We start from the raw sequence: 17,476 nt of genomic DNA, 5'->3' as shown, positions 1-17,476 counted from the left end.
CGTATTATTACCAGCTTATTGTTTCCTCACATTAACTTGAATTATTTATCTAATGTGTTATAATTATTTCTTACGGAATTCAATCACACCAACAACCTTGCAATAGGATTAGACAAAAACCATGACTCTATGACTCGACAAATCTAATAAGAATTTGCTATAACAACACGACACAGGAAATTAAATCATCTTCTAAACTAATAAGATCGTTGTTAATCATGCAATCTAACCAGGTTTGAATGTATGTGCAGCTCGTCCTATTTGAATAACACCTTGGTTGATTATAATAGAATAAGTTAATAGATTTTAGTGTCAAGTCTCACGTCTAAACTAACTATCTACTTGTTTGATTATAACAAAATTAAGACCAGTGGCTTTGGCTTAATAAAAATTAATAAGCTAATTATTCATCACATTTCAACTATTCAAAAGAGTACATACAACTTCAGTTTTCTCGATCAAATTGTATGAAAGAGTAACCAACTTTTCTTTTTTCTCTGATCAGAATAAACTTTAAATTAGTTTCCTCCTTTTCTTATCTTCTTTTTTATTTTCTTATTTTTATGTTTAAATTATAGGTATACCAACTATAATTATATTATTATTATTATTATTATTATTATTATTATTATTATATAAAAATACTTTAATACCAAAATCAAAATCAAATAATAATAATATATTACGTATCATTCGATGTCATTTTGAAAAATTTTATCAGATCTAAGAATATGCTCTGTAATCCAATCCAAACAACATATAGTAATAACATAAACCTACAAGATAAAAAGTAAGTGCTTTTAATAGAGACCAGAGACTATAAGAATATTTAGATCAATTTATAGTACCTACAAGGTGATCTATTTATAGGTGAAAGCATAGAGTTTAAACTAAAAAATTAGGAGAGTCCCTCTCGATTATCTAAATATTATCATAATTGAACTTCTATTTAATTATAATCAGAATCAAATCAAATATATAATATATCATACCTAATTAAATAAGATCACATAATCTAACACAAATTAGTTATTATTTTTATCTCTCATATAAAGTAGAATTCCATTCAAATGTATTAATCTACGTATTATTTTTTTTATTTTTATATAAACATAAAGGGTGAAAACATAATTCATTCACATAATCATTCTATTAGTAGTTAAAGTCTTCGTTAATTGAAACTTTTAAAAAATTATCACATGATATTTTGAACCTATTAACCCTTGATGAGTGGATCTATTGTATTATCACAAAGACTAATACTTAGATTAAAAATATATATATATGATGGTAATTCGAGCCCTCGATATTTGATGAGTCAGTTATATCATAGTTTATATCAATGACTAACACCAGGGTTATGTTTTATACCCATTGAACTGCCATATTCCTATTTTTAAGATTGTGAAGTTTAAATAATATACGTGTAAGAGATTAATAGTATTTTTGTAAATTCTTACATATACTTAGAATGGAATATGAAGTTCAAATTGGTGAGAATTGATATAGTTACAACAAATGTTAGATGATGAAGATCAAAATTTTGATTTGAATATTTGTCCGACAAGAGACTCTTATTAGAAACATATATAATAAGGTATGGTTAAATTAATTAATCATCTAGTACTCGTATTAAAAGTATATATAATAAGATTTTTTTAATGATTAAATTAATTGATAACTAGGTGATAAGAGATCATTTGGTCGATCGGTCATTGGTGTGGCCCGTAGACTCATGAGGAATTATCCGTTTTGGACGATGGACGTACTCGCACGATTTTATCATTTCGTGTAAACTCTAAAATGGGTTAGGGTGGGGCGACGACGGAGGATGGGGTGACGCTAGTCACGGTGAGAGCAGGGGCGGAGACGATCGAGCGACCAATGAAGGATATTTTCGTTAAATTGATGATGAAAAAAAAAAGTCCAATACTATTTTTTTTAATGTAAAATGCTTTAAAATACCTTATTATCTTTCATAATTCTTATTAAATGTCCTTAAAGGAATATTCCGGGCGGCTACTGGTCTAAAAGCCACCCTCGAGACCTGCGAAACGTTTTCTTTGTCTCACGTGACTGCTTTATTTCACGTGATTTTTCCACCCACGTAGCCACGCGTCTCTCCCTTTATCTCCTTTATCTTCCTCTCGTCGGTCGCTCTCCCTGTCACATGACGTCTCGGCCTGGGATACCGTACGCACGTGTTGACCCACCCACGGGAGGACACGTTGTCCGAGGCCCGACGTGGGGAACGCCCGAGTCGCGTTGGCCGAAGGCCACTGCTCCACGACGCGGTAACGTGGTGGTGCGACCGCGGCAAGTCTATCGTTGGATCGATATGGGACGGCCCTTGTGGTTTTCTACCATTTTGGTCACCACGTGTCGATCCTAGGCTGGATAGTCGTATGACCAAAGTGTCCTCCTCCTGTTTGACCAAATTTACCTGGATACCCAGCATCATCTTCAAAGAACGAAGAGTTACACGAAAGCTCATGATGGCACATCCGGTGGTTTCAGCCTCAGTACAGGGGTATTTTATGCGTAGGTACATCCTACAGAGTTCTCTAATGCCATGGCCAAAGTGCTACGCTCTTCGCTTACCCCACGGTGAATGGTCGGTAAAGTTCACGTTTCTTTTCCCCCAAACCCTAAGCGGTCGGTTACACAGCTGAAGGATAGTATTGTTTCCAGGTTGCTGCGTTCGACGCGATAAAGCTCTCAATTCCATTTGGAACTGTGGTAATCTTTAGCTAAGAGCATCGGAGGAGCAGGAGTTGGAGGAGATCGCGGGCGATGGCGGCAATTGCTCTGGCTTCGCTCCCCCTAGGGTTCCGATTCCACCCCACGGACGAGGAGCTCGTCAACCACTACCTCAAGCGCAAAATCACTGGCCGGATCAAGTCCGAGATGCAGGTGATTCCCGAGATCGATGTCTGCAAGTGCGAGCCGTGGGATCTTCCAGGTGCTTCTCGTTTCACTTAGTTTTTGTTCGGTTCTGATGGGAATTTCTTTTGTCGTAAAAAGTTAATCTTGGTCGCAGAAAAATCCCTAATTAGGTCGGACGATCCCGAGTGGTTCTTCTTTGCGCCCAAGGATCGAAAGTATCCCAATGGTCACAGGTCCAACCGGGCGACTGAGGCCGGCTACTGGAAGGCCACGGGGAAGGACCGGGTCATACGTTCCAAGTCTTCCGCGGCGAAGAGTACAATCATCGGCATGAAGAAGACGCTGGTCTTTCATCGGGGGCGAGCTCCCAAGGGCGTCCGGACTAACTGGATTATGCATGAGTACCGCACTACCGAGCTTGAGTTCGAGTCTGGCGATCAGGTCTGCAGCTCTGCTTTTGCAGTCATTCTTTCTTCTCGGATTCTCCCAATCTTTTAGTCTAGGTGCTACTGTTACTTAAGTTTCCATGATAGGTTCGTAGCCATGCAATGGAGTAGAATTGATTGTTTGGTGAAAAAAAAATGATTGTGTTTTCTTCGCTTCTTCATCATGACCTATGCTTTACTTTGGACTTTAATAGTCTGTTTGCGTGAAGCTTTCTTAATATTTTGGTTGTTGTTGATCTTGCTATACTGATGGTGTGTTTTTTTTTGTGTGTATATTTTACTGTTTATTTTAGGGTGGTTATGTTCTTTATCGCTTATTTAAAAAGCCAGAAGAGAGGATTTCAAGCACCAATGGCGAAGAGATGGAGGTAAATGGGTTCTCCCCTGGCGATACCCAGCATGATGCAGATATGACGGAAGAAACTGAAACCCAGATGAATCATGACTCTCCAGAGTCGGACTTGCAAGAAGAGCCACAATCTATGCCTGATTCTGTTCAAAAGCAACCTGCCGATATTGAGATGTGGTTGACTGGTAAAACTGACGGTTCAACTAGAGTCTCTGTGAAACCAGAGATGAATTGTTTCAATTTGGATTCACCTGATGAAGAGGCGAAAGCAAGAGAAAAGGTGCGGTTAAAATGAGAATTTGTAATGTTCACTTTTGTTGATCTTACCTTCTCCACACTCAGGTCTACTACACAAACTGCAGGCTGATCCGCCGCAAGTTGCTTTCGCCAAATTTTGCGACCAGGAGTTTGCACAGATAGGTCATGGTGTCCCTAATATCAGTTCCCAAATTCTGCCTCACTCAAGTTATCCTTTACTTAGCGATATCAATGAGGAATTACATATAGGATTATATCCGGTTGATAGTACTGTTGGTGATGATCTGGATGCAATCTTAAATTCAATACTCAGTGTAGATGATTGTTCTTCTGGTGCATCAATCATTCCAAAAGAACCATTTGCTGAGAGTTTACCTGAACACAGTCCCTGGGACTCAGCATCACACATGGATGGTGAATCAAGCAGTGATATTGAGACTGAACCGAGTTTACTGCAGGTAAGGATGCCTGCGTTGTAAATTGAGCAGTGACTAGAAAAAAATTATGAGTAAAGTTTCTAATTGCAATTTCTTTTTTTAATCCAGCATGCTGCAGATTTGGAAACTTGTGAATGGTGCTGTGGGTCATCTCTTCTGCCGACTGATTCCTTGCAGATAGATGGTTCTGTTGTTTCTCCTGGCGCAACGATGCAGTTGAGTACTCTATACGAAAATGCAAGTCTGCTTCCTTATGACATTAGTGGGCCAGATGTGTATTCGGTGGACTATGGTGCAGAATCCTTGCAAGATTTGTTTAACAGCTTGGAGGAACTGGGTAGCCAAAATCCTATATCTGATTGTAGGGATGATCTTGAGGGGACTGGAATCCAGATTAGGAGTCGTCAGGCACAGCAGTATCAACCAAATTCAGACAATTTATTATTGAAGCAGGGTACTGCAGGAAGAAGGCTTCGTTTGCAAAGTTCAATTAGGAAGGTACAATTTGGTAGTGCTAGTGATGAATTGAGCAGTACAAATGATGATCGAGACAAAGAATCAACTGCAGAAGCAAAACGGGAATTGTTTTATAGCATGGAGGAAGCTATATCCGAGAAGAATGTGACAAATACGGATGATCTTATGGATTCTGGAATTAAGATTAGGGCTCGGCAAGTGCAGCATTCTGCAAATAAATTATCTACGCAGGAGGTTCAAACATTAAGTGAATTCACTCGACATAATGAGCTTCTATTTGGATCCATTTCTGATGGCGAATCAAGTATCAGAAGCAATTTTGAGGATAAAGTTGGAAGAACAGAGGTGAGGATTCTTTTGTCATTATCTATACGACTAGGTTCGCTTATTTATACCATAATAACAAATAAACGAAACACTTCTGTCTGCAGGCAGGAGACCATGCGGATGATGGCATATCTGAAAGTGAGGAGAGTAGATTGCCTGCTTTTCTTGACAAGCTTGAGGACTTATCTATTCATGGTAAACAAGATCAACACTGATCCTCTCCTCTTGTAGTGTTCTGGTTCAATTCACAGGCTTTGCCTTCTTTTTGTTTCAAATGCAGATGAGACATCGAGTAAGTACCAAAAATCCAAATCTGTGCTCAGGTCGAGAAGAACGTCGACAAATGACAGTGACAATATACCGACATACCCTTCAAATCGAAAGGCACCAAGGAACCAGTCGGTTGTCGCTTACATGATTTTTTTGGTTTTCTTGGTGGTCATCTTGCTGCTGTGTCTCAGGATATGGAGGAGCATGAACTATCCAGCTGTGTAAATGTCAGGTAGCTCTATACATTTCTTCCTTGGTATATCAAGAAAGTATTCCTTGGAGTTTAGTTTTTCTGATGTATATTATTTTTGTTTGTGCATGCAAATTATTGTCCTGCCTGTTCATCTGTATGTACAAGATTGAGCCTTTGTGTGTGATCTTATGATAGTGTCATAAGATCTTTTCTTCTAGTACTCGAAATATATGTAAGCTCATGACATTTGAAGTCATCTCTTCATCAGTGCCAGTAGCAAAAACAAGCTGATGTGCAGGGTTTTGAACAACAAGATGAAGCTTAGGATTTACCCAGCAGAATCTGATTGCTAGGTTGGTATTGCCAACCTTCTCTAGTAGATACTGGTTACAAGGTTTCAACAGATGCGAGAGATAGAATAGTTCAGCTTGAGCAAACAAGAAGACACAGCACAAACTTAGAGAGACTATTTCTATTTCCTTTTAGCACTCGGATCAGATCAAGACACCAGACTTGGACTTGAATTCTAGTGACGTCCTTATGCCCATTGATCATGATATCAGTTGCATGCAGTTCAAGAGTCCCTACCCAGCAGGAAGTTGATCTCAAACTCGCTGTCTACTTGGCATGGCAGCTTGAGGAGTTACCGAGTGCTGATGCCCATTAATCGATAACACATCTCAGAATATGGTAAGAAAATTTTGGAGCACAGAGCCAACAAATCATTCAATATTGGTCTATGCTCCTCCAAGTTTGAAGTGTTTGAAGAGAAGACATCACCCATGTGATGATGGGATACTCTCAAACAAATGTTTGCATCAATCTTTTTTTTTTAATATATTAATTATAATATCTATTCAAATATATATTATCATATCTTTTATGGGTTGTTCATAAATTTAATCATAAGAACATGTTTTTTCAAACATTTTAGACTATATATTTGATGGATGAATCAATAATGATATAGATATTAATCGTAAAGTGGATTTTTTTGTTATTTAGGTAATTTATAAAATTAACATTTGAAAAATATTATCATTTTAAGTTGACCTAATTTCATATATATATAAGTATATTATATTTATTTTTTTAGACATTTTATTATTTTTAAATAATTTTTAGTATTTTAATTTCGGGGTAACTTTAATATTTATTTATTATTTTACTTATAAAATTAATATTTGATCTGATATAAATTTGAGCATATAATATATTTTCAATTGTATATATACAATGAATATTTTTTTATTTATTTTTTTAATTATGCATGCATGATGATCGTAAATAAAAATCAAATAATTTTTTTTGCTGAGTAAAATGTGTTAACAAATAGATCTAAATTACTTGATTTTACAAACATATCTTTGATACTAATTATGAGCATAAAAATCATCTTTATGTTACTATTATATATAATTTTAATATTAAAATTTAAAATCAAATAATGGTATATTTAAATTTATAATGTATACTTTTTAATGTCATTCAAAAAAATTTTATGTACATCGTCATTGGATTTGAAAGTTATAGTGATGTTGATCTGTAACGAAAACTAGACTCATTTTCTCATCTCTTCCTATCATTCATAAGATTGCTATAAGCCATAGATTAGGGATGAAAGAGAGATGAGAGATTGTTTGTAATCTCTCATTGTCTAGTAATAATATCATATATCTGTTTATCTTTTTATTTGTGTATCCATGTATCAACACAAAGTCTTAAGGTATTATAATTAGATATTTTTTTGATTGATAATCATAATTGAAATTTAATTATATTAATAATATATGTAATATAATTAGATATAATCATATAATCTAACACCTGTGAGTCGGTGGTACACTCCCGATCTTGGTTTGACTATATTTGACCTAGGTAACTATATATATTTTTAATATAGGTGATGTTCTTATTTTATCTAAAGGGATAAGATAATAGAAAAAAAGCTTCGAAAATTCAAAAGACTAGAATGGAATCAAACTATTAAGCATGAAATAATCGCTAATACAAATCAAGACTAAAAAGCAAATCGTAAATAATTGAAGGACTGAGAAGGAAAACAACCCGGTGGCTGAGACAGTGTTTGTTGCCTTTTGGAAGCCAGCCAGCCAGCCAGCCAGCCAGCTAGCTAGCTAGAATACTAAATTCCCAATGATTGCTTCCTCATGTTTCTTATTTAGTAATTCTTGTTATCCCGTAAACACTAGTACTAATTGCTTCTCCTTTCTTCATCCACACTTTTACTTATTTGTATCGCGGCAAGCATACAAATCACACTTTTACTTTTTGGATTCCTCAATTTTAAAGCTAAGAAGCAACGGAATGGTTAATTTGTAGCTTAGCAGCAAAGTGCTTCGGCCTCCTCCGAGCAGGCACCCGATTAAAAGCCAATAGTCCATCCATCATATATCATCATCATCATCGTTATCATCTCGAGAATGAGCTGTGCCGACGGGTGTTTTGTATGGAAAGATCCAGCATCCTTCATACCAGTTCGATTTTTGACTTTGACCGAACAAAGCCTGAGCTCAAGGACTGACTGCACACAAAGCATCGTCTGCTCTAAATCCACCTTCAGAATAAGAATTTCCTACTGCTCTAACCCAGCGGACAGTTTACTTTTCATAGTGACGAGGGTAATAATTACGATAAGACTTGCGTGACATCCGCTGATGCCCTGCTCCCCTGTTAGTTTGATACCGCGTGACTGACACGGGTCGTAACGTCAACCGAGGCCCATTAACTACCGCTCAGGTTCGACTCCACACGCTACGCCGATAGCGATGTCAGACGTCATCGGAAGGTACGATCCTACCCCCTACGGGCAGGCACATCAGGTAACACCGAACTCCCCTATAAATACCCTTGGATTCTAAACGACAGGGGGAGGGAGCAACATAAATAACAACCCCACTACGATTATTCGCCTGACTTGATCGTCTGAGGGGTCGGGTCGAGCTCTCCCGTCCCGACCTTTGTGAAGGGACGAAGGCGAGACGTTTCTCTCCGGGCGCGTTGGCAAGGAACCCCCTCTCGAAGGAATCGGCGACCCGTCATCCGGACCCAAACCAAGCCGCGTCGACCCCGAGGTCACGGCTAAAAAGTTGTTTATACTAACATCATGGCGCTAGAAGGAGGGTCGATGTCAAGGGATCGCCAGGCCGACTCGGCCGAAACCGCAGTCAAGGGGGCGCATCCGGTCGGGGTCCCAGGGGAACATCCCCCGCGGACAGGTCTCCGTAGCGAACACCCCGTCGCAACTTCAGAGCGCTATTGGCGAATCTTCAACGATCAGGGCTTGTTACCGCCCGACGCCCCCTCCACCGAACCATCGCCCGTCTCGTCCGAAGCCTTTCTCGACCTCACCCATCAGGTCCAAGTTCTAATCGGTATGATACAGTCCATTATTCCACTTGTCTCAGGAACACTGCACCCCCCGGCCGTCGAACTTGTGCGACAGCAGGAGCCGCCTGCTCAGGCTCAGGCGCAGCCCCTGGAGCTTCCCACTTCGCCTCGGGTCCCGTCGTCCCCGCTCACGAATCGAGTCACGACGGACCGGAGGGGCCACACCCAACCCGAGGCCTTTCCTTCGGCCTCGACAGACTCCCTGCGAGCCCAGTTGCTCCTCGTCAGTCAACGACTTGACGAGGTACAGAAAGAGGTCCGCAGGTCGAGAGGGGAGCTCGGGGAGGACATACATCATGGATCCCCATTCGTCCCCGAAATACGGGATCAGACGGTCCCACAAAACTTTCGTCTCCCCTCTCTCGACACGTACGACGGCTCCACCGACCCAGCGGACCACGTAGCCGCCTTCTACACCCAAATGGCACTGTATGGAACTTCTGACGCTCTGATGTGCAGGGCGTTCCCTACAACACTAAGGGGAACAGCCCGCACGTGGTACGACGGCTTGAGGACTGGGACCGTCGCCTCATTCAACCAGCTCGCTAGTGACTTCGAGCTCAACTTCCTAGCCAGCGCACGACCGAAACCGTCCGTTGCCTTGCTTCTCGGACTACACCAGAGGGAGGACGAGTCCCTCTCCCACTTTGTGAATCGTTTTGCCACGCAGATCCAGGGATTATCCGATGCTCACCCCTCTCTATTGATGCAGGCGTTTATGACAGGACTACGACCTTCCCGATTCTTCTGGTCCCTCGTTGAGAGACCCCCCTCCGCGGTACCGAAGATGCTTTAGCGGGCAAACTAGTTCATCGCGGTTGAGGCTTGGATGGCCGGAAAGCAGGAAAAGCACACGAGGGTTAGACCAGAATCGGCTCGTGGGCAACAGCCTGCCGCGACTAGGCGCAGGCTGGACCAATCCGACCTACCCGCTCCGAGGCCTCCTCTGCCCCCCTTAGGTGCATCTCGAACGGAGATATTTCTCAGGATAAAGGAGAGAGGGTTACTCAGGGCTCCCGTTCTGATGAAAAACCCGCAAGGGCTCGCCGACTAGTCCAAGCATTGCCGCTTTCACAGGCAAAATGGGCACAACACCGAAGACTGCCGCGAACTGAAGCGGCAGATCAAGGAGCTCGTCCGCGGGGGACACCTCAATCGTGACATCCGACGTAACGGGGAGTCCTTGCCTCTCTCGAAGGGCCCCGTGGAGCGCCACAACGATGTCATCACCGGAGGACCGGCGGCTGGGGGAACCAGTATGTCGGGGAGAAAGGCATACACCCGTTCCGCCAGGATCGACGCTCCCCAACGTGGTCCCGACCCCAAGGTCGCATTCCCTCCCGAGGACGTCAAGCCAACGGAGCACGACGATACGCTTGTGATAATGGCTCGAATCGCTAATGCCCAGGTGAGGAGAATCATGATCGACACCGGGAGCTCGGCCGACGTGCTCTATCTGGATGCCTTCCAGAAGTTGGGGTTAACAAAAGAATCCCTAAAGCCTATCTGCTCGGCGCTCACGGGGTTCACCGGTGACTCTGTCTCGCCATTGGGGACTGTCACCTTGCCCCTCACCTTGGGAGCACCGCCCCGAACAAAGACGATGATGTCCACCTTCTTGGAGGTAGATCTTCCTGCTGCCTACAACGCCATCCTCGGCCGCCCCACCCTCAACAAAATCAGAGATGTAGTCTCCACCTATCATCAAACGGTGAAGTTTCCTATCCCCGCCGGGACAGGCGAAGTTTGGGGAAGCCCCCGAGAGTCCAGACGATGCTACTTGATGGCGGTCTCGCTGCACAAAAAGGCGAGGACTGACCAGCCTCTTGAAGACCCGAGAGAAGAGAAGTGATCGACGCCACACCCGGAGCCGATGGCGCCCACTTGCGACGAGCCATTGATGGAGGATCGCCCGGATTGGACGGTCCGGGTCGGGTCGGAACTCCCCGGGCAAGAGCAAGAGCAACTCGTCAGTTTCTTACAGGAGAACGCCGATGTCTTCGCCTGGTCGCCATCCGACATGACCGGCGTTGACCTTGAGACCGCCCAGCATCACCTGAATATATCACCTGACGCCCGGCCGGTAAAACAAAAACCACGACGACAAGCCCCCGATAGGCAGCTTGTCGTCCGTGAAGAGGTGGAGCGTCTGTTAACGATTGGCTTCATCGAGGAAATCAAGTACCCGCGATGCCTATCTAATGTAGTGCTGGTAAAAAAATCTAATGGGAACTGGAGGATGTGCGTTGACTATATGAGTCTCAATCGGGCATGCCCGAAAGACTACTATCCCCTCCCAAGAATCGATCAGCTGGTCAATGCGACAGCCGAGCACGCCCGCCTGTCGTTCATGGACGCCTTCTCCGGCTACAACTAGATCAGAATGGCGCCTGAAGACCAAGAACACACGACTTTCATCACCGATCTGGGGTGTATTTCTACAAAGTCATGCCGTTTGGGCTCAAGAACGCAGGCGCACCTACCAGAGGGCCGTGAACAAAATGTTCGCCGCTCAAATCGGGCGGAACGTCGAAGTCTATGTCGACGACATGATCGTCAAAAGTTGCATGGCGGCAGACCACTTGACCGACTTGGCCAAAACATTCTCTACACTCCGAAAGTATGGCTTGCGGCTAAACCCAGCAAAGTGCGCGTTCGGCGTCAATTCGGGAAGGTTCCTCGGATTCATCGTGCATGAAAGAGGAATCGACGTGAATCCGGAAAAGGTTCAGGCGATCATCAATATGTAGGCCCCTCGAACAATCAAGGACCTACAACGACTAAATGGACGGCTTACTGCCTTATCCCGATTTCTATCTCGGTCCGGTGATCGTTGCCTCCCCTTCTTCCGGGCGTTAAAAAACCCCAAGGACTTCCGGTGGACGGTGCAGTGTGAAGAGGCTTTTGGACAAGTCAAGTGGCACCTGACCAACCTTCCCCGCCTTGCTTCGGTCATTCTCGGGGAAAAGCTCAGCGTTTACTTGGCCGCCTCCCAGCAAGCGGTCAGCTCCGTCCTAACCAAAGAAGTTTCCGGGGAGCAACTACCAGTCTACTACGTCAGCCACATCCTAAACGGACTCGAGGAGCGGTATCCGCCACTCGAAAAGCTCGCTTTGGCGCTCGTGCTGGCATCCCGGAAATTACGCCCTTACTTCCAGGCTCACACGATTGAGGTAATCACTGACCAGCCGCTCCGGCAGGTTTTGTCTAAGTTTGATGTCGCAGGTCGACTCCTCAAGTGGTCGGTAGAACTCGGAGAGTTCGACATATATTACGTTCCAAGGACTGCCATCAAGACCCAGTCCGTAGCCGACTTCATCGCGGAACTGGCCGATGGCGGGAATGGAAGCCCCAAGCAGACAGAGGAGGCGTGGGACTTGCACGTGGACGGCTCGGCTACCTCCAACAGCGTCGGCGCGGGGTTGGTACTCTCAGCTCCCGACGGACGCTCGTTCGAACGCTCCCTCCGCTTCGGGTTCCGAGCCACCAACAATGAAGCCGAATACGAGGCGCTCCTGGCAGGACTCAAGCTGGCCCTTGAAATGCAGGTGGACGTCATCCACGTCTTCACTGACTCGCAGCTCGTCGCCGAGCAACTTGGCGGTGGGTACGAAGCCAGAGAACCAACCATGGCAAGGTACCTGGTAGAGGTAAAAAGCCTAGCCTCCAACTTCTCCCACTTCACGTTATCCAAGGTGTCGAGGAACCAAAATGAATGAGCCAAGGAATTGGCGAAGATGGCTTCGGGACTGGACCACGAAAACCGCTCCGGGGTCGAAGATCTCCCATTCCGCACCATCTCAATTTCGTCTGTAGCTTCGGCCGAAGCGCGCACCACGTGGGTACAGGAGATGCTGCTCTTCAAATGCAACGGGGTCCTTCCCGACGACGAAGCCGCGGCGCGCCGCATTCGCTGACGCAAGCATGGTATTCCGAGGTGAATGGATGGCTCTACAAACGGTCCTTCTCACAGCCCCTACTGCGATGCCTTGAGCCTGGCGAAGCGAAGGCAGTCCTCGTCGAGGTCCACGAGGGGATTTGCGGGGAGCATATTGCTGCTCGAACCTTCGCCTACAAAATCCTTCGTCAAGGATACTACTAGCCCACCATGTCCCAAGACGCTAGAACCTACGTGCAGCGGTGCAGGCCCTGCCAATGGTACACCCAAATGCCCAGGCAGCCGATGGTCCCCCTGTCCCCCATCGACTGCGCATGGTCATTCGCTCAGTGGGGATTGGATCTCCTCGGCCCTTTTCCACCGGCCTCGGGGCAACGACGATACATCGTCGTGGGCGTGGATTACTTCACCAAATGGACCGAAGCTTAGCCACTAGCGACGATCATGGAACGGCAAGTGGAGAAATTCGTTGGAAAAACATCGTGACTCGATTTGGCTTGGCAGAGGCCATCATCACGGATAATGGATCCCAGTTCACCAGTGCTCGGTTCCAAGAGTTCTGCGCGAGCTACGGGATTCAGCTGAGGTTCAGCTCTGTGGCCCATCCCCAGACAAACGGGTTAGCCGAAGTCACTAACCAATCTATTCTAAATGGACTCAAGAGGAGAGTGTCAGCGGCCCAGTCAGCTTGGGTGGATGAGCTCCCCAGTATTCTGTGGTCCTTGCGGACCACCCCCAAGGCCACGACTAGAGAATCCCCCTACAACCTCTCATTTGGGACCGAGGTTGTCTTACCTCCCGAGATAGTTTTCCCCACCCTGAGGACGGCAAGCTATGACGAACGAGTTTCGACCCAGGGACTACGAACCAATCTCGATTTGCTTGAGGAGCGGCGCGCTAATGCGCACCTGAAAGATCTCTCCTATAAAAGGGTTGTCGCTAGAATTTATAACCGCAAGGTGCGGCCTCGGCCAATTAAGTTGGATGACCTGGTCTTACGCGGGGCCGAGGTTAGCGATCCGACCTGAGCATGTGGGAAGTTAGCTCCCAATTGGGAAGGCCCTTATCGAGTGATCAAAGTCATTAGGGTCGGAGCGTACCGACTCGCGACGATGCGAGGCCATGCTTTGCCGAAGACTTGGAACTCACAAAACCTCAAAAGGTTTTTTCCGTAATATGATGAGTTGGGACGTAACAAAAGTGAGAGTTACGTTAATAAAAGTTAGTACAAACACAACGTGTTAGGCAAACCACAAGACAAACGAGCACGATGAGAATGAAAACAGTCATATCATTTTCAGGAAGCGCATTACATTTCACACCCAAACAACAACAGGGAAAAATATGTACAGACGAGTCTACATTTATTCCTCTGGAGCATCGGGGCTGTCGTCAAAAGGGACTTCGTCCGGCAATCCGGTACCCATACTCGTATGAAACCCGCCCGGTCTGAACAAGGCCAAGCTGAAAGCCCGAGGATGCTTTGTAGTCCTCGATCAATTTCTTGTCCTTCTCCAGCCTCTGGCGAATCTCGACGGATAGGGCCTTGGCAGCCCCCCGCGCTTCAGCACGCAACTCCTCCAGCCAACGGATCAGCTCGACCGACTCCCCCCTTGTTGAACGAGCCTCGGCCACCGACACCTTCAGATGCATCTGAAGCTCCTTATTCTTCTTCTCGGACGCCTTGAGCTCGGACCGGAGGCGCATCGCCTCTGCGTCCAAATCCGAGGCGTGCTACTCGGCAGCCGCGACCACCTCAGGAGCCGCAATGGCTCGGACCTCCTCCACCTGCTTTCGGAGGTCGGCATTTCGGTCACTCAAGAGGTCGACGACTCGCCCCGCATCGCGAACGCGGTCCATCAGCGCCGCGGCATAGTGAGTGCCCTACAGACAAACGGGTCAGAACAAGAGCTATCCAAACACATGCAACTAAACCAGCAGAACGACACTCACCCATAGCAGCGACTTAGCTGACCTGACAAGAAGAACCTCCGAGGGCAAAGTATACAGATCCTGAGCTATGTCGGGATGAAGCCCTCCGCGGACAAACCCGACCGCGGAATCCCCGTCGGCCCACACCCGGCTGCCCCGGGAAAGGCCTTCCCAATGGGCCGTCAGCGGGTCGGAGGGCTCGCCCGGAGAAAGATCACCCATCGCGCACGCCTGGTAGGGCTCGTCCACCCCCGGGGCTTGGAGGCGGCAAAGCTCGTGGACGGAGGGCTCTCGAGGGGCCTTCCCCGCCACATCCCTACTTGTGTCGGCTTCGCCCCGCCCGAGGCTTTTCCTGGCGCATCCGGTCGGTATAACGACAGCCCCCGCCGGCTGGGCCGATGACCCCTCAGAGGCTTTTGCCGAGGAGGTCTTTGCCTTCTTCCAAGGGCGACCAACCTCAACTTCCACTGGGGCTTCCCTCGAGCCAGCCCTCGTCTCGGTCGGCGAACGCGTGGACGAGGCCGTCGAGGTCTTTCCCCCATGAAGGTCTCGGAGAACCACCATCTCTATGCGAAAACACCAACATTGGTTAGCTAGCAAATCGATCCCTAAAGTAAACCCTAAAGCTACCCCTCAGGGCATACCTCGAGGCATCGAGCTAAGACCCGCCTCGACCAACCATTGCTCGGACATATTCCGGATGGCTCTTGAGGCTGGGAGGATTTTTTAAGCCTCCGGAGCTCTCGGTGCTCCCCATCATCCAGACCCGGGGAGGTGTTGTCTATCCCTTATTGCTGGAAGGAGCCCCACTCACTCGGAAGCCCGCCCAGGTGGACAGATAGTAGCCCCCCGACCCTTTGGAAAGCTGGAAACAAGAAAGGAAGAGGGATCGGGTCGGGGTGATGTTAGCATAGTAACACTCCCCCAGGAACGCCACCAGATAGCGCCAAGAGTTGGGCGCCATCTGAGACAGGGAGATACGCCACCATGAGATACATGAAGTTATGATGGGGTGCAAGGGGAGGCGTAACCCGGCCTCAAAAGCATCAAGGGTAAGGGTGAAACCCCTGGGAATCGGATCGTACGCCCGTTGACCGGGCTCGGGGGCATGGAGGGCGAACTCCTCCGGGATGCCATAGAGGTCCCGGAGACGACTGAGCGACGACTCGCTCACAGTGGAGTCGAGGTCGTGCGGCCACATCAGGGCCTCAAGGGCCCAGGTCGCCTTCTCGTCAGAAGACGAGTTGGGGTTCGACACAACTGTCGTTTGCTCGTCTTTTGCCAGGGAAGAGGGTGAAGAGGTAGGGGAAGAAGACACCATCCTTACCGACCTTTGGGAAAAGAAGAAGAGCGATCGGCACAAACGAAAATGGTGGAGTACGGAGCGGTAGAATAGAAACAAGTAAGCATACATTCGAGGGGCTAGCCGCGCACTATTTATAGACAAAATCTCGCCAAAAACAGCGACCCTTTCTCTTCTCAGGCACATCGCATCGGGATGACGCAAACGTCATTCCGTCATAAATACAGATTGATAGAGCGACCGACAGGCGCGTTACACGTGGCACCAACGAGCTTGAGTCGTCGGTCTTCTCGAAAACTGGCGATTCACGAAAAGGTTCAACCCCTGGACTTCCGAACAGACCGAAGGGTACTCGGCCACCAGCACCTCCCGCAACACAGCATAACAGATCTAATCGAAGCAGCTCCTCGGCAGCAGCCATCTATGTCGTGCTCTTCGGCCTCATGATGCCCGAAACCACGCCTGCGTGGCCTGTTCACCCGAGTTTAGCTCCTCGGCAGGAGCCGCCTGTGTCGTGCTCTTCGGCCTCATGACGTCTGAAACCACGCTTGTGCGGCCCGTTCGCCCGAGTTCAGCTCCTCGACAGCAGCCGCCTATGTCGTGCTCTTCGGCCTCATGACGTACGAAACCGTGCCCACACAACCTACTCGCCCGTGGGGGCTACCGCCCCTACGGCCGAACCCAATCCGACCTGCGAGTCGTTCTTTGAGGTTCCTCGGCCATTCACTACCCAGCGCCGTGACGGCTCACCCGACCTTCCTCGATTGCCAAGCACTACGAGTTTCACGCCCAGGGCGACGTACCGGCCTTCGGCCGACGAAGAAAGTTCTTTAAAGCTGAAGCCATGCCTCAGACCCCCCCCCCCCCATTACGGCAACTAACGCATAGCTTCCTTTGGGGGGGGAGAATGATGAGGGTAATCATTACGATAAGACTTGCGTGACACCCGCTGACGCCCCGCTCCCCTGTTAGTTTGACACCGCATGACTGACACGGGTCGTAACGCCAACTGAGGCCCATTAACTACCGCTCAGGTTCGACTCCGCACGCTACGCCGATAGCGATGTCAAACGTCATCAGAAGGTACGATCCTACCCCCTGCGGGCAGGCACATCAGGTAACACCAAACTCCCATATAAATACCCTTGCATTCTAAACGAAAGGGGGAGGGAGCAACATAGATAACAACCCCACTATGATTATTCACCTGACTTGATCGTCGGAGGGGTCGGGTCGAGCTCTCCCGTCCCGACCTGTGTGCAGGGACGAAGGCGAGGCGTTTCTCTCCGGGC

At 47.3% G+C, this 17,476-nt stretch overlaps 1 protein-coding gene across 3 annotated transcripts; it reads left to right on the top strand.

Moving 5' to 3' along the window:
* The first annotated feature begins 2,601 nt into the window (after positions 1 to 2,601).
* LOC135586567 (NAC domain-containing protein 14-like) lies at positions 2,602 to 6,504 on the top strand. 3 transcript variants are annotated; one of them, XM_065177695.1, is made up of 8 exons: positions 2,602 to 2,962; positions 3,041 to 3,327; positions 3,626 to 3,961; positions 4,044 to 4,397; positions 4,485 to 5,198; positions 5,285 to 5,375; positions 5,461 to 5,682; positions 5,912 to 6,504. In XM_065177695.1, exons 1-7 carry the CDS (start codon positions 2,794 to 2,796, stop codon positions 5,673 to 5,675), a joined length of 2,166 nt encoding a protein of 721 aa, XP_065033767.1. In that variant the 5' UTR covers positions 2,602 to 2,793; the 3' UTR covers positions 5,676 to 5,682; positions 5,912 to 6,504. The 3 variants fall into 3 exon arrangements, with proteins under 3 accessions (XP_065033767.1, XP_065033766.1, XP_065033765.1); XM_065177694.1 differs by lacking the exon at positions 5,912 to 6,504 and adding an exon at positions 5,809 to 5,910; XM_065177693.1 differs by lacking the exon at positions 5,912 to 6,504 and having other exon boundaries at positions 5,461 to 5,910.
* The last annotated feature ends 10,972 nt before the right edge of the window (positions 6,505 to 17,476 follow it).

This window comes from Musa acuminata, unplaced genomic scaffold, assembly GCF_036884655.1.
Source record: "Musa acuminata AAA Group cultivar baxijiao unplaced genomic scaffold, Cavendish_Baxijiao_AAA HiC_scaffold_1073, whole genome shotgun sequence".
Lineage (NCBI taxonomy): Eukaryota > Viridiplantae > Streptophyta > Magnoliopsida > Zingiberales > Musaceae > Musa > Musa acuminata.
The sequence above is the reverse complement of the archived record's forward strand: the minus strand, read 5'-3'. Positions and strand labels throughout refer to the sequence as shown.

Coding starts and splice junctions, on each gene's coding strand:
- LOC135586567 (XM_065177695.1), top strand. CDS start 2,794: ATGGCGGCAATTGCTCTGGCTTCGCTCCCCCTAGGGTTCCGATTCCAC. Junction 3,962..4,043: donor AGGCGAAAGCAAGAGAAAAG/GTGCGGTTAAAA, acceptor CACAAACTGCAG/GCTGATCCGCCGCAAGTTGC. Junction 5,376..5,460: donor TGAGGACTTATCTATTCATG/GTAAACAAGATC, acceptor TTTCAAATGCAG/ATGAGACATCGAGTAAGTAC.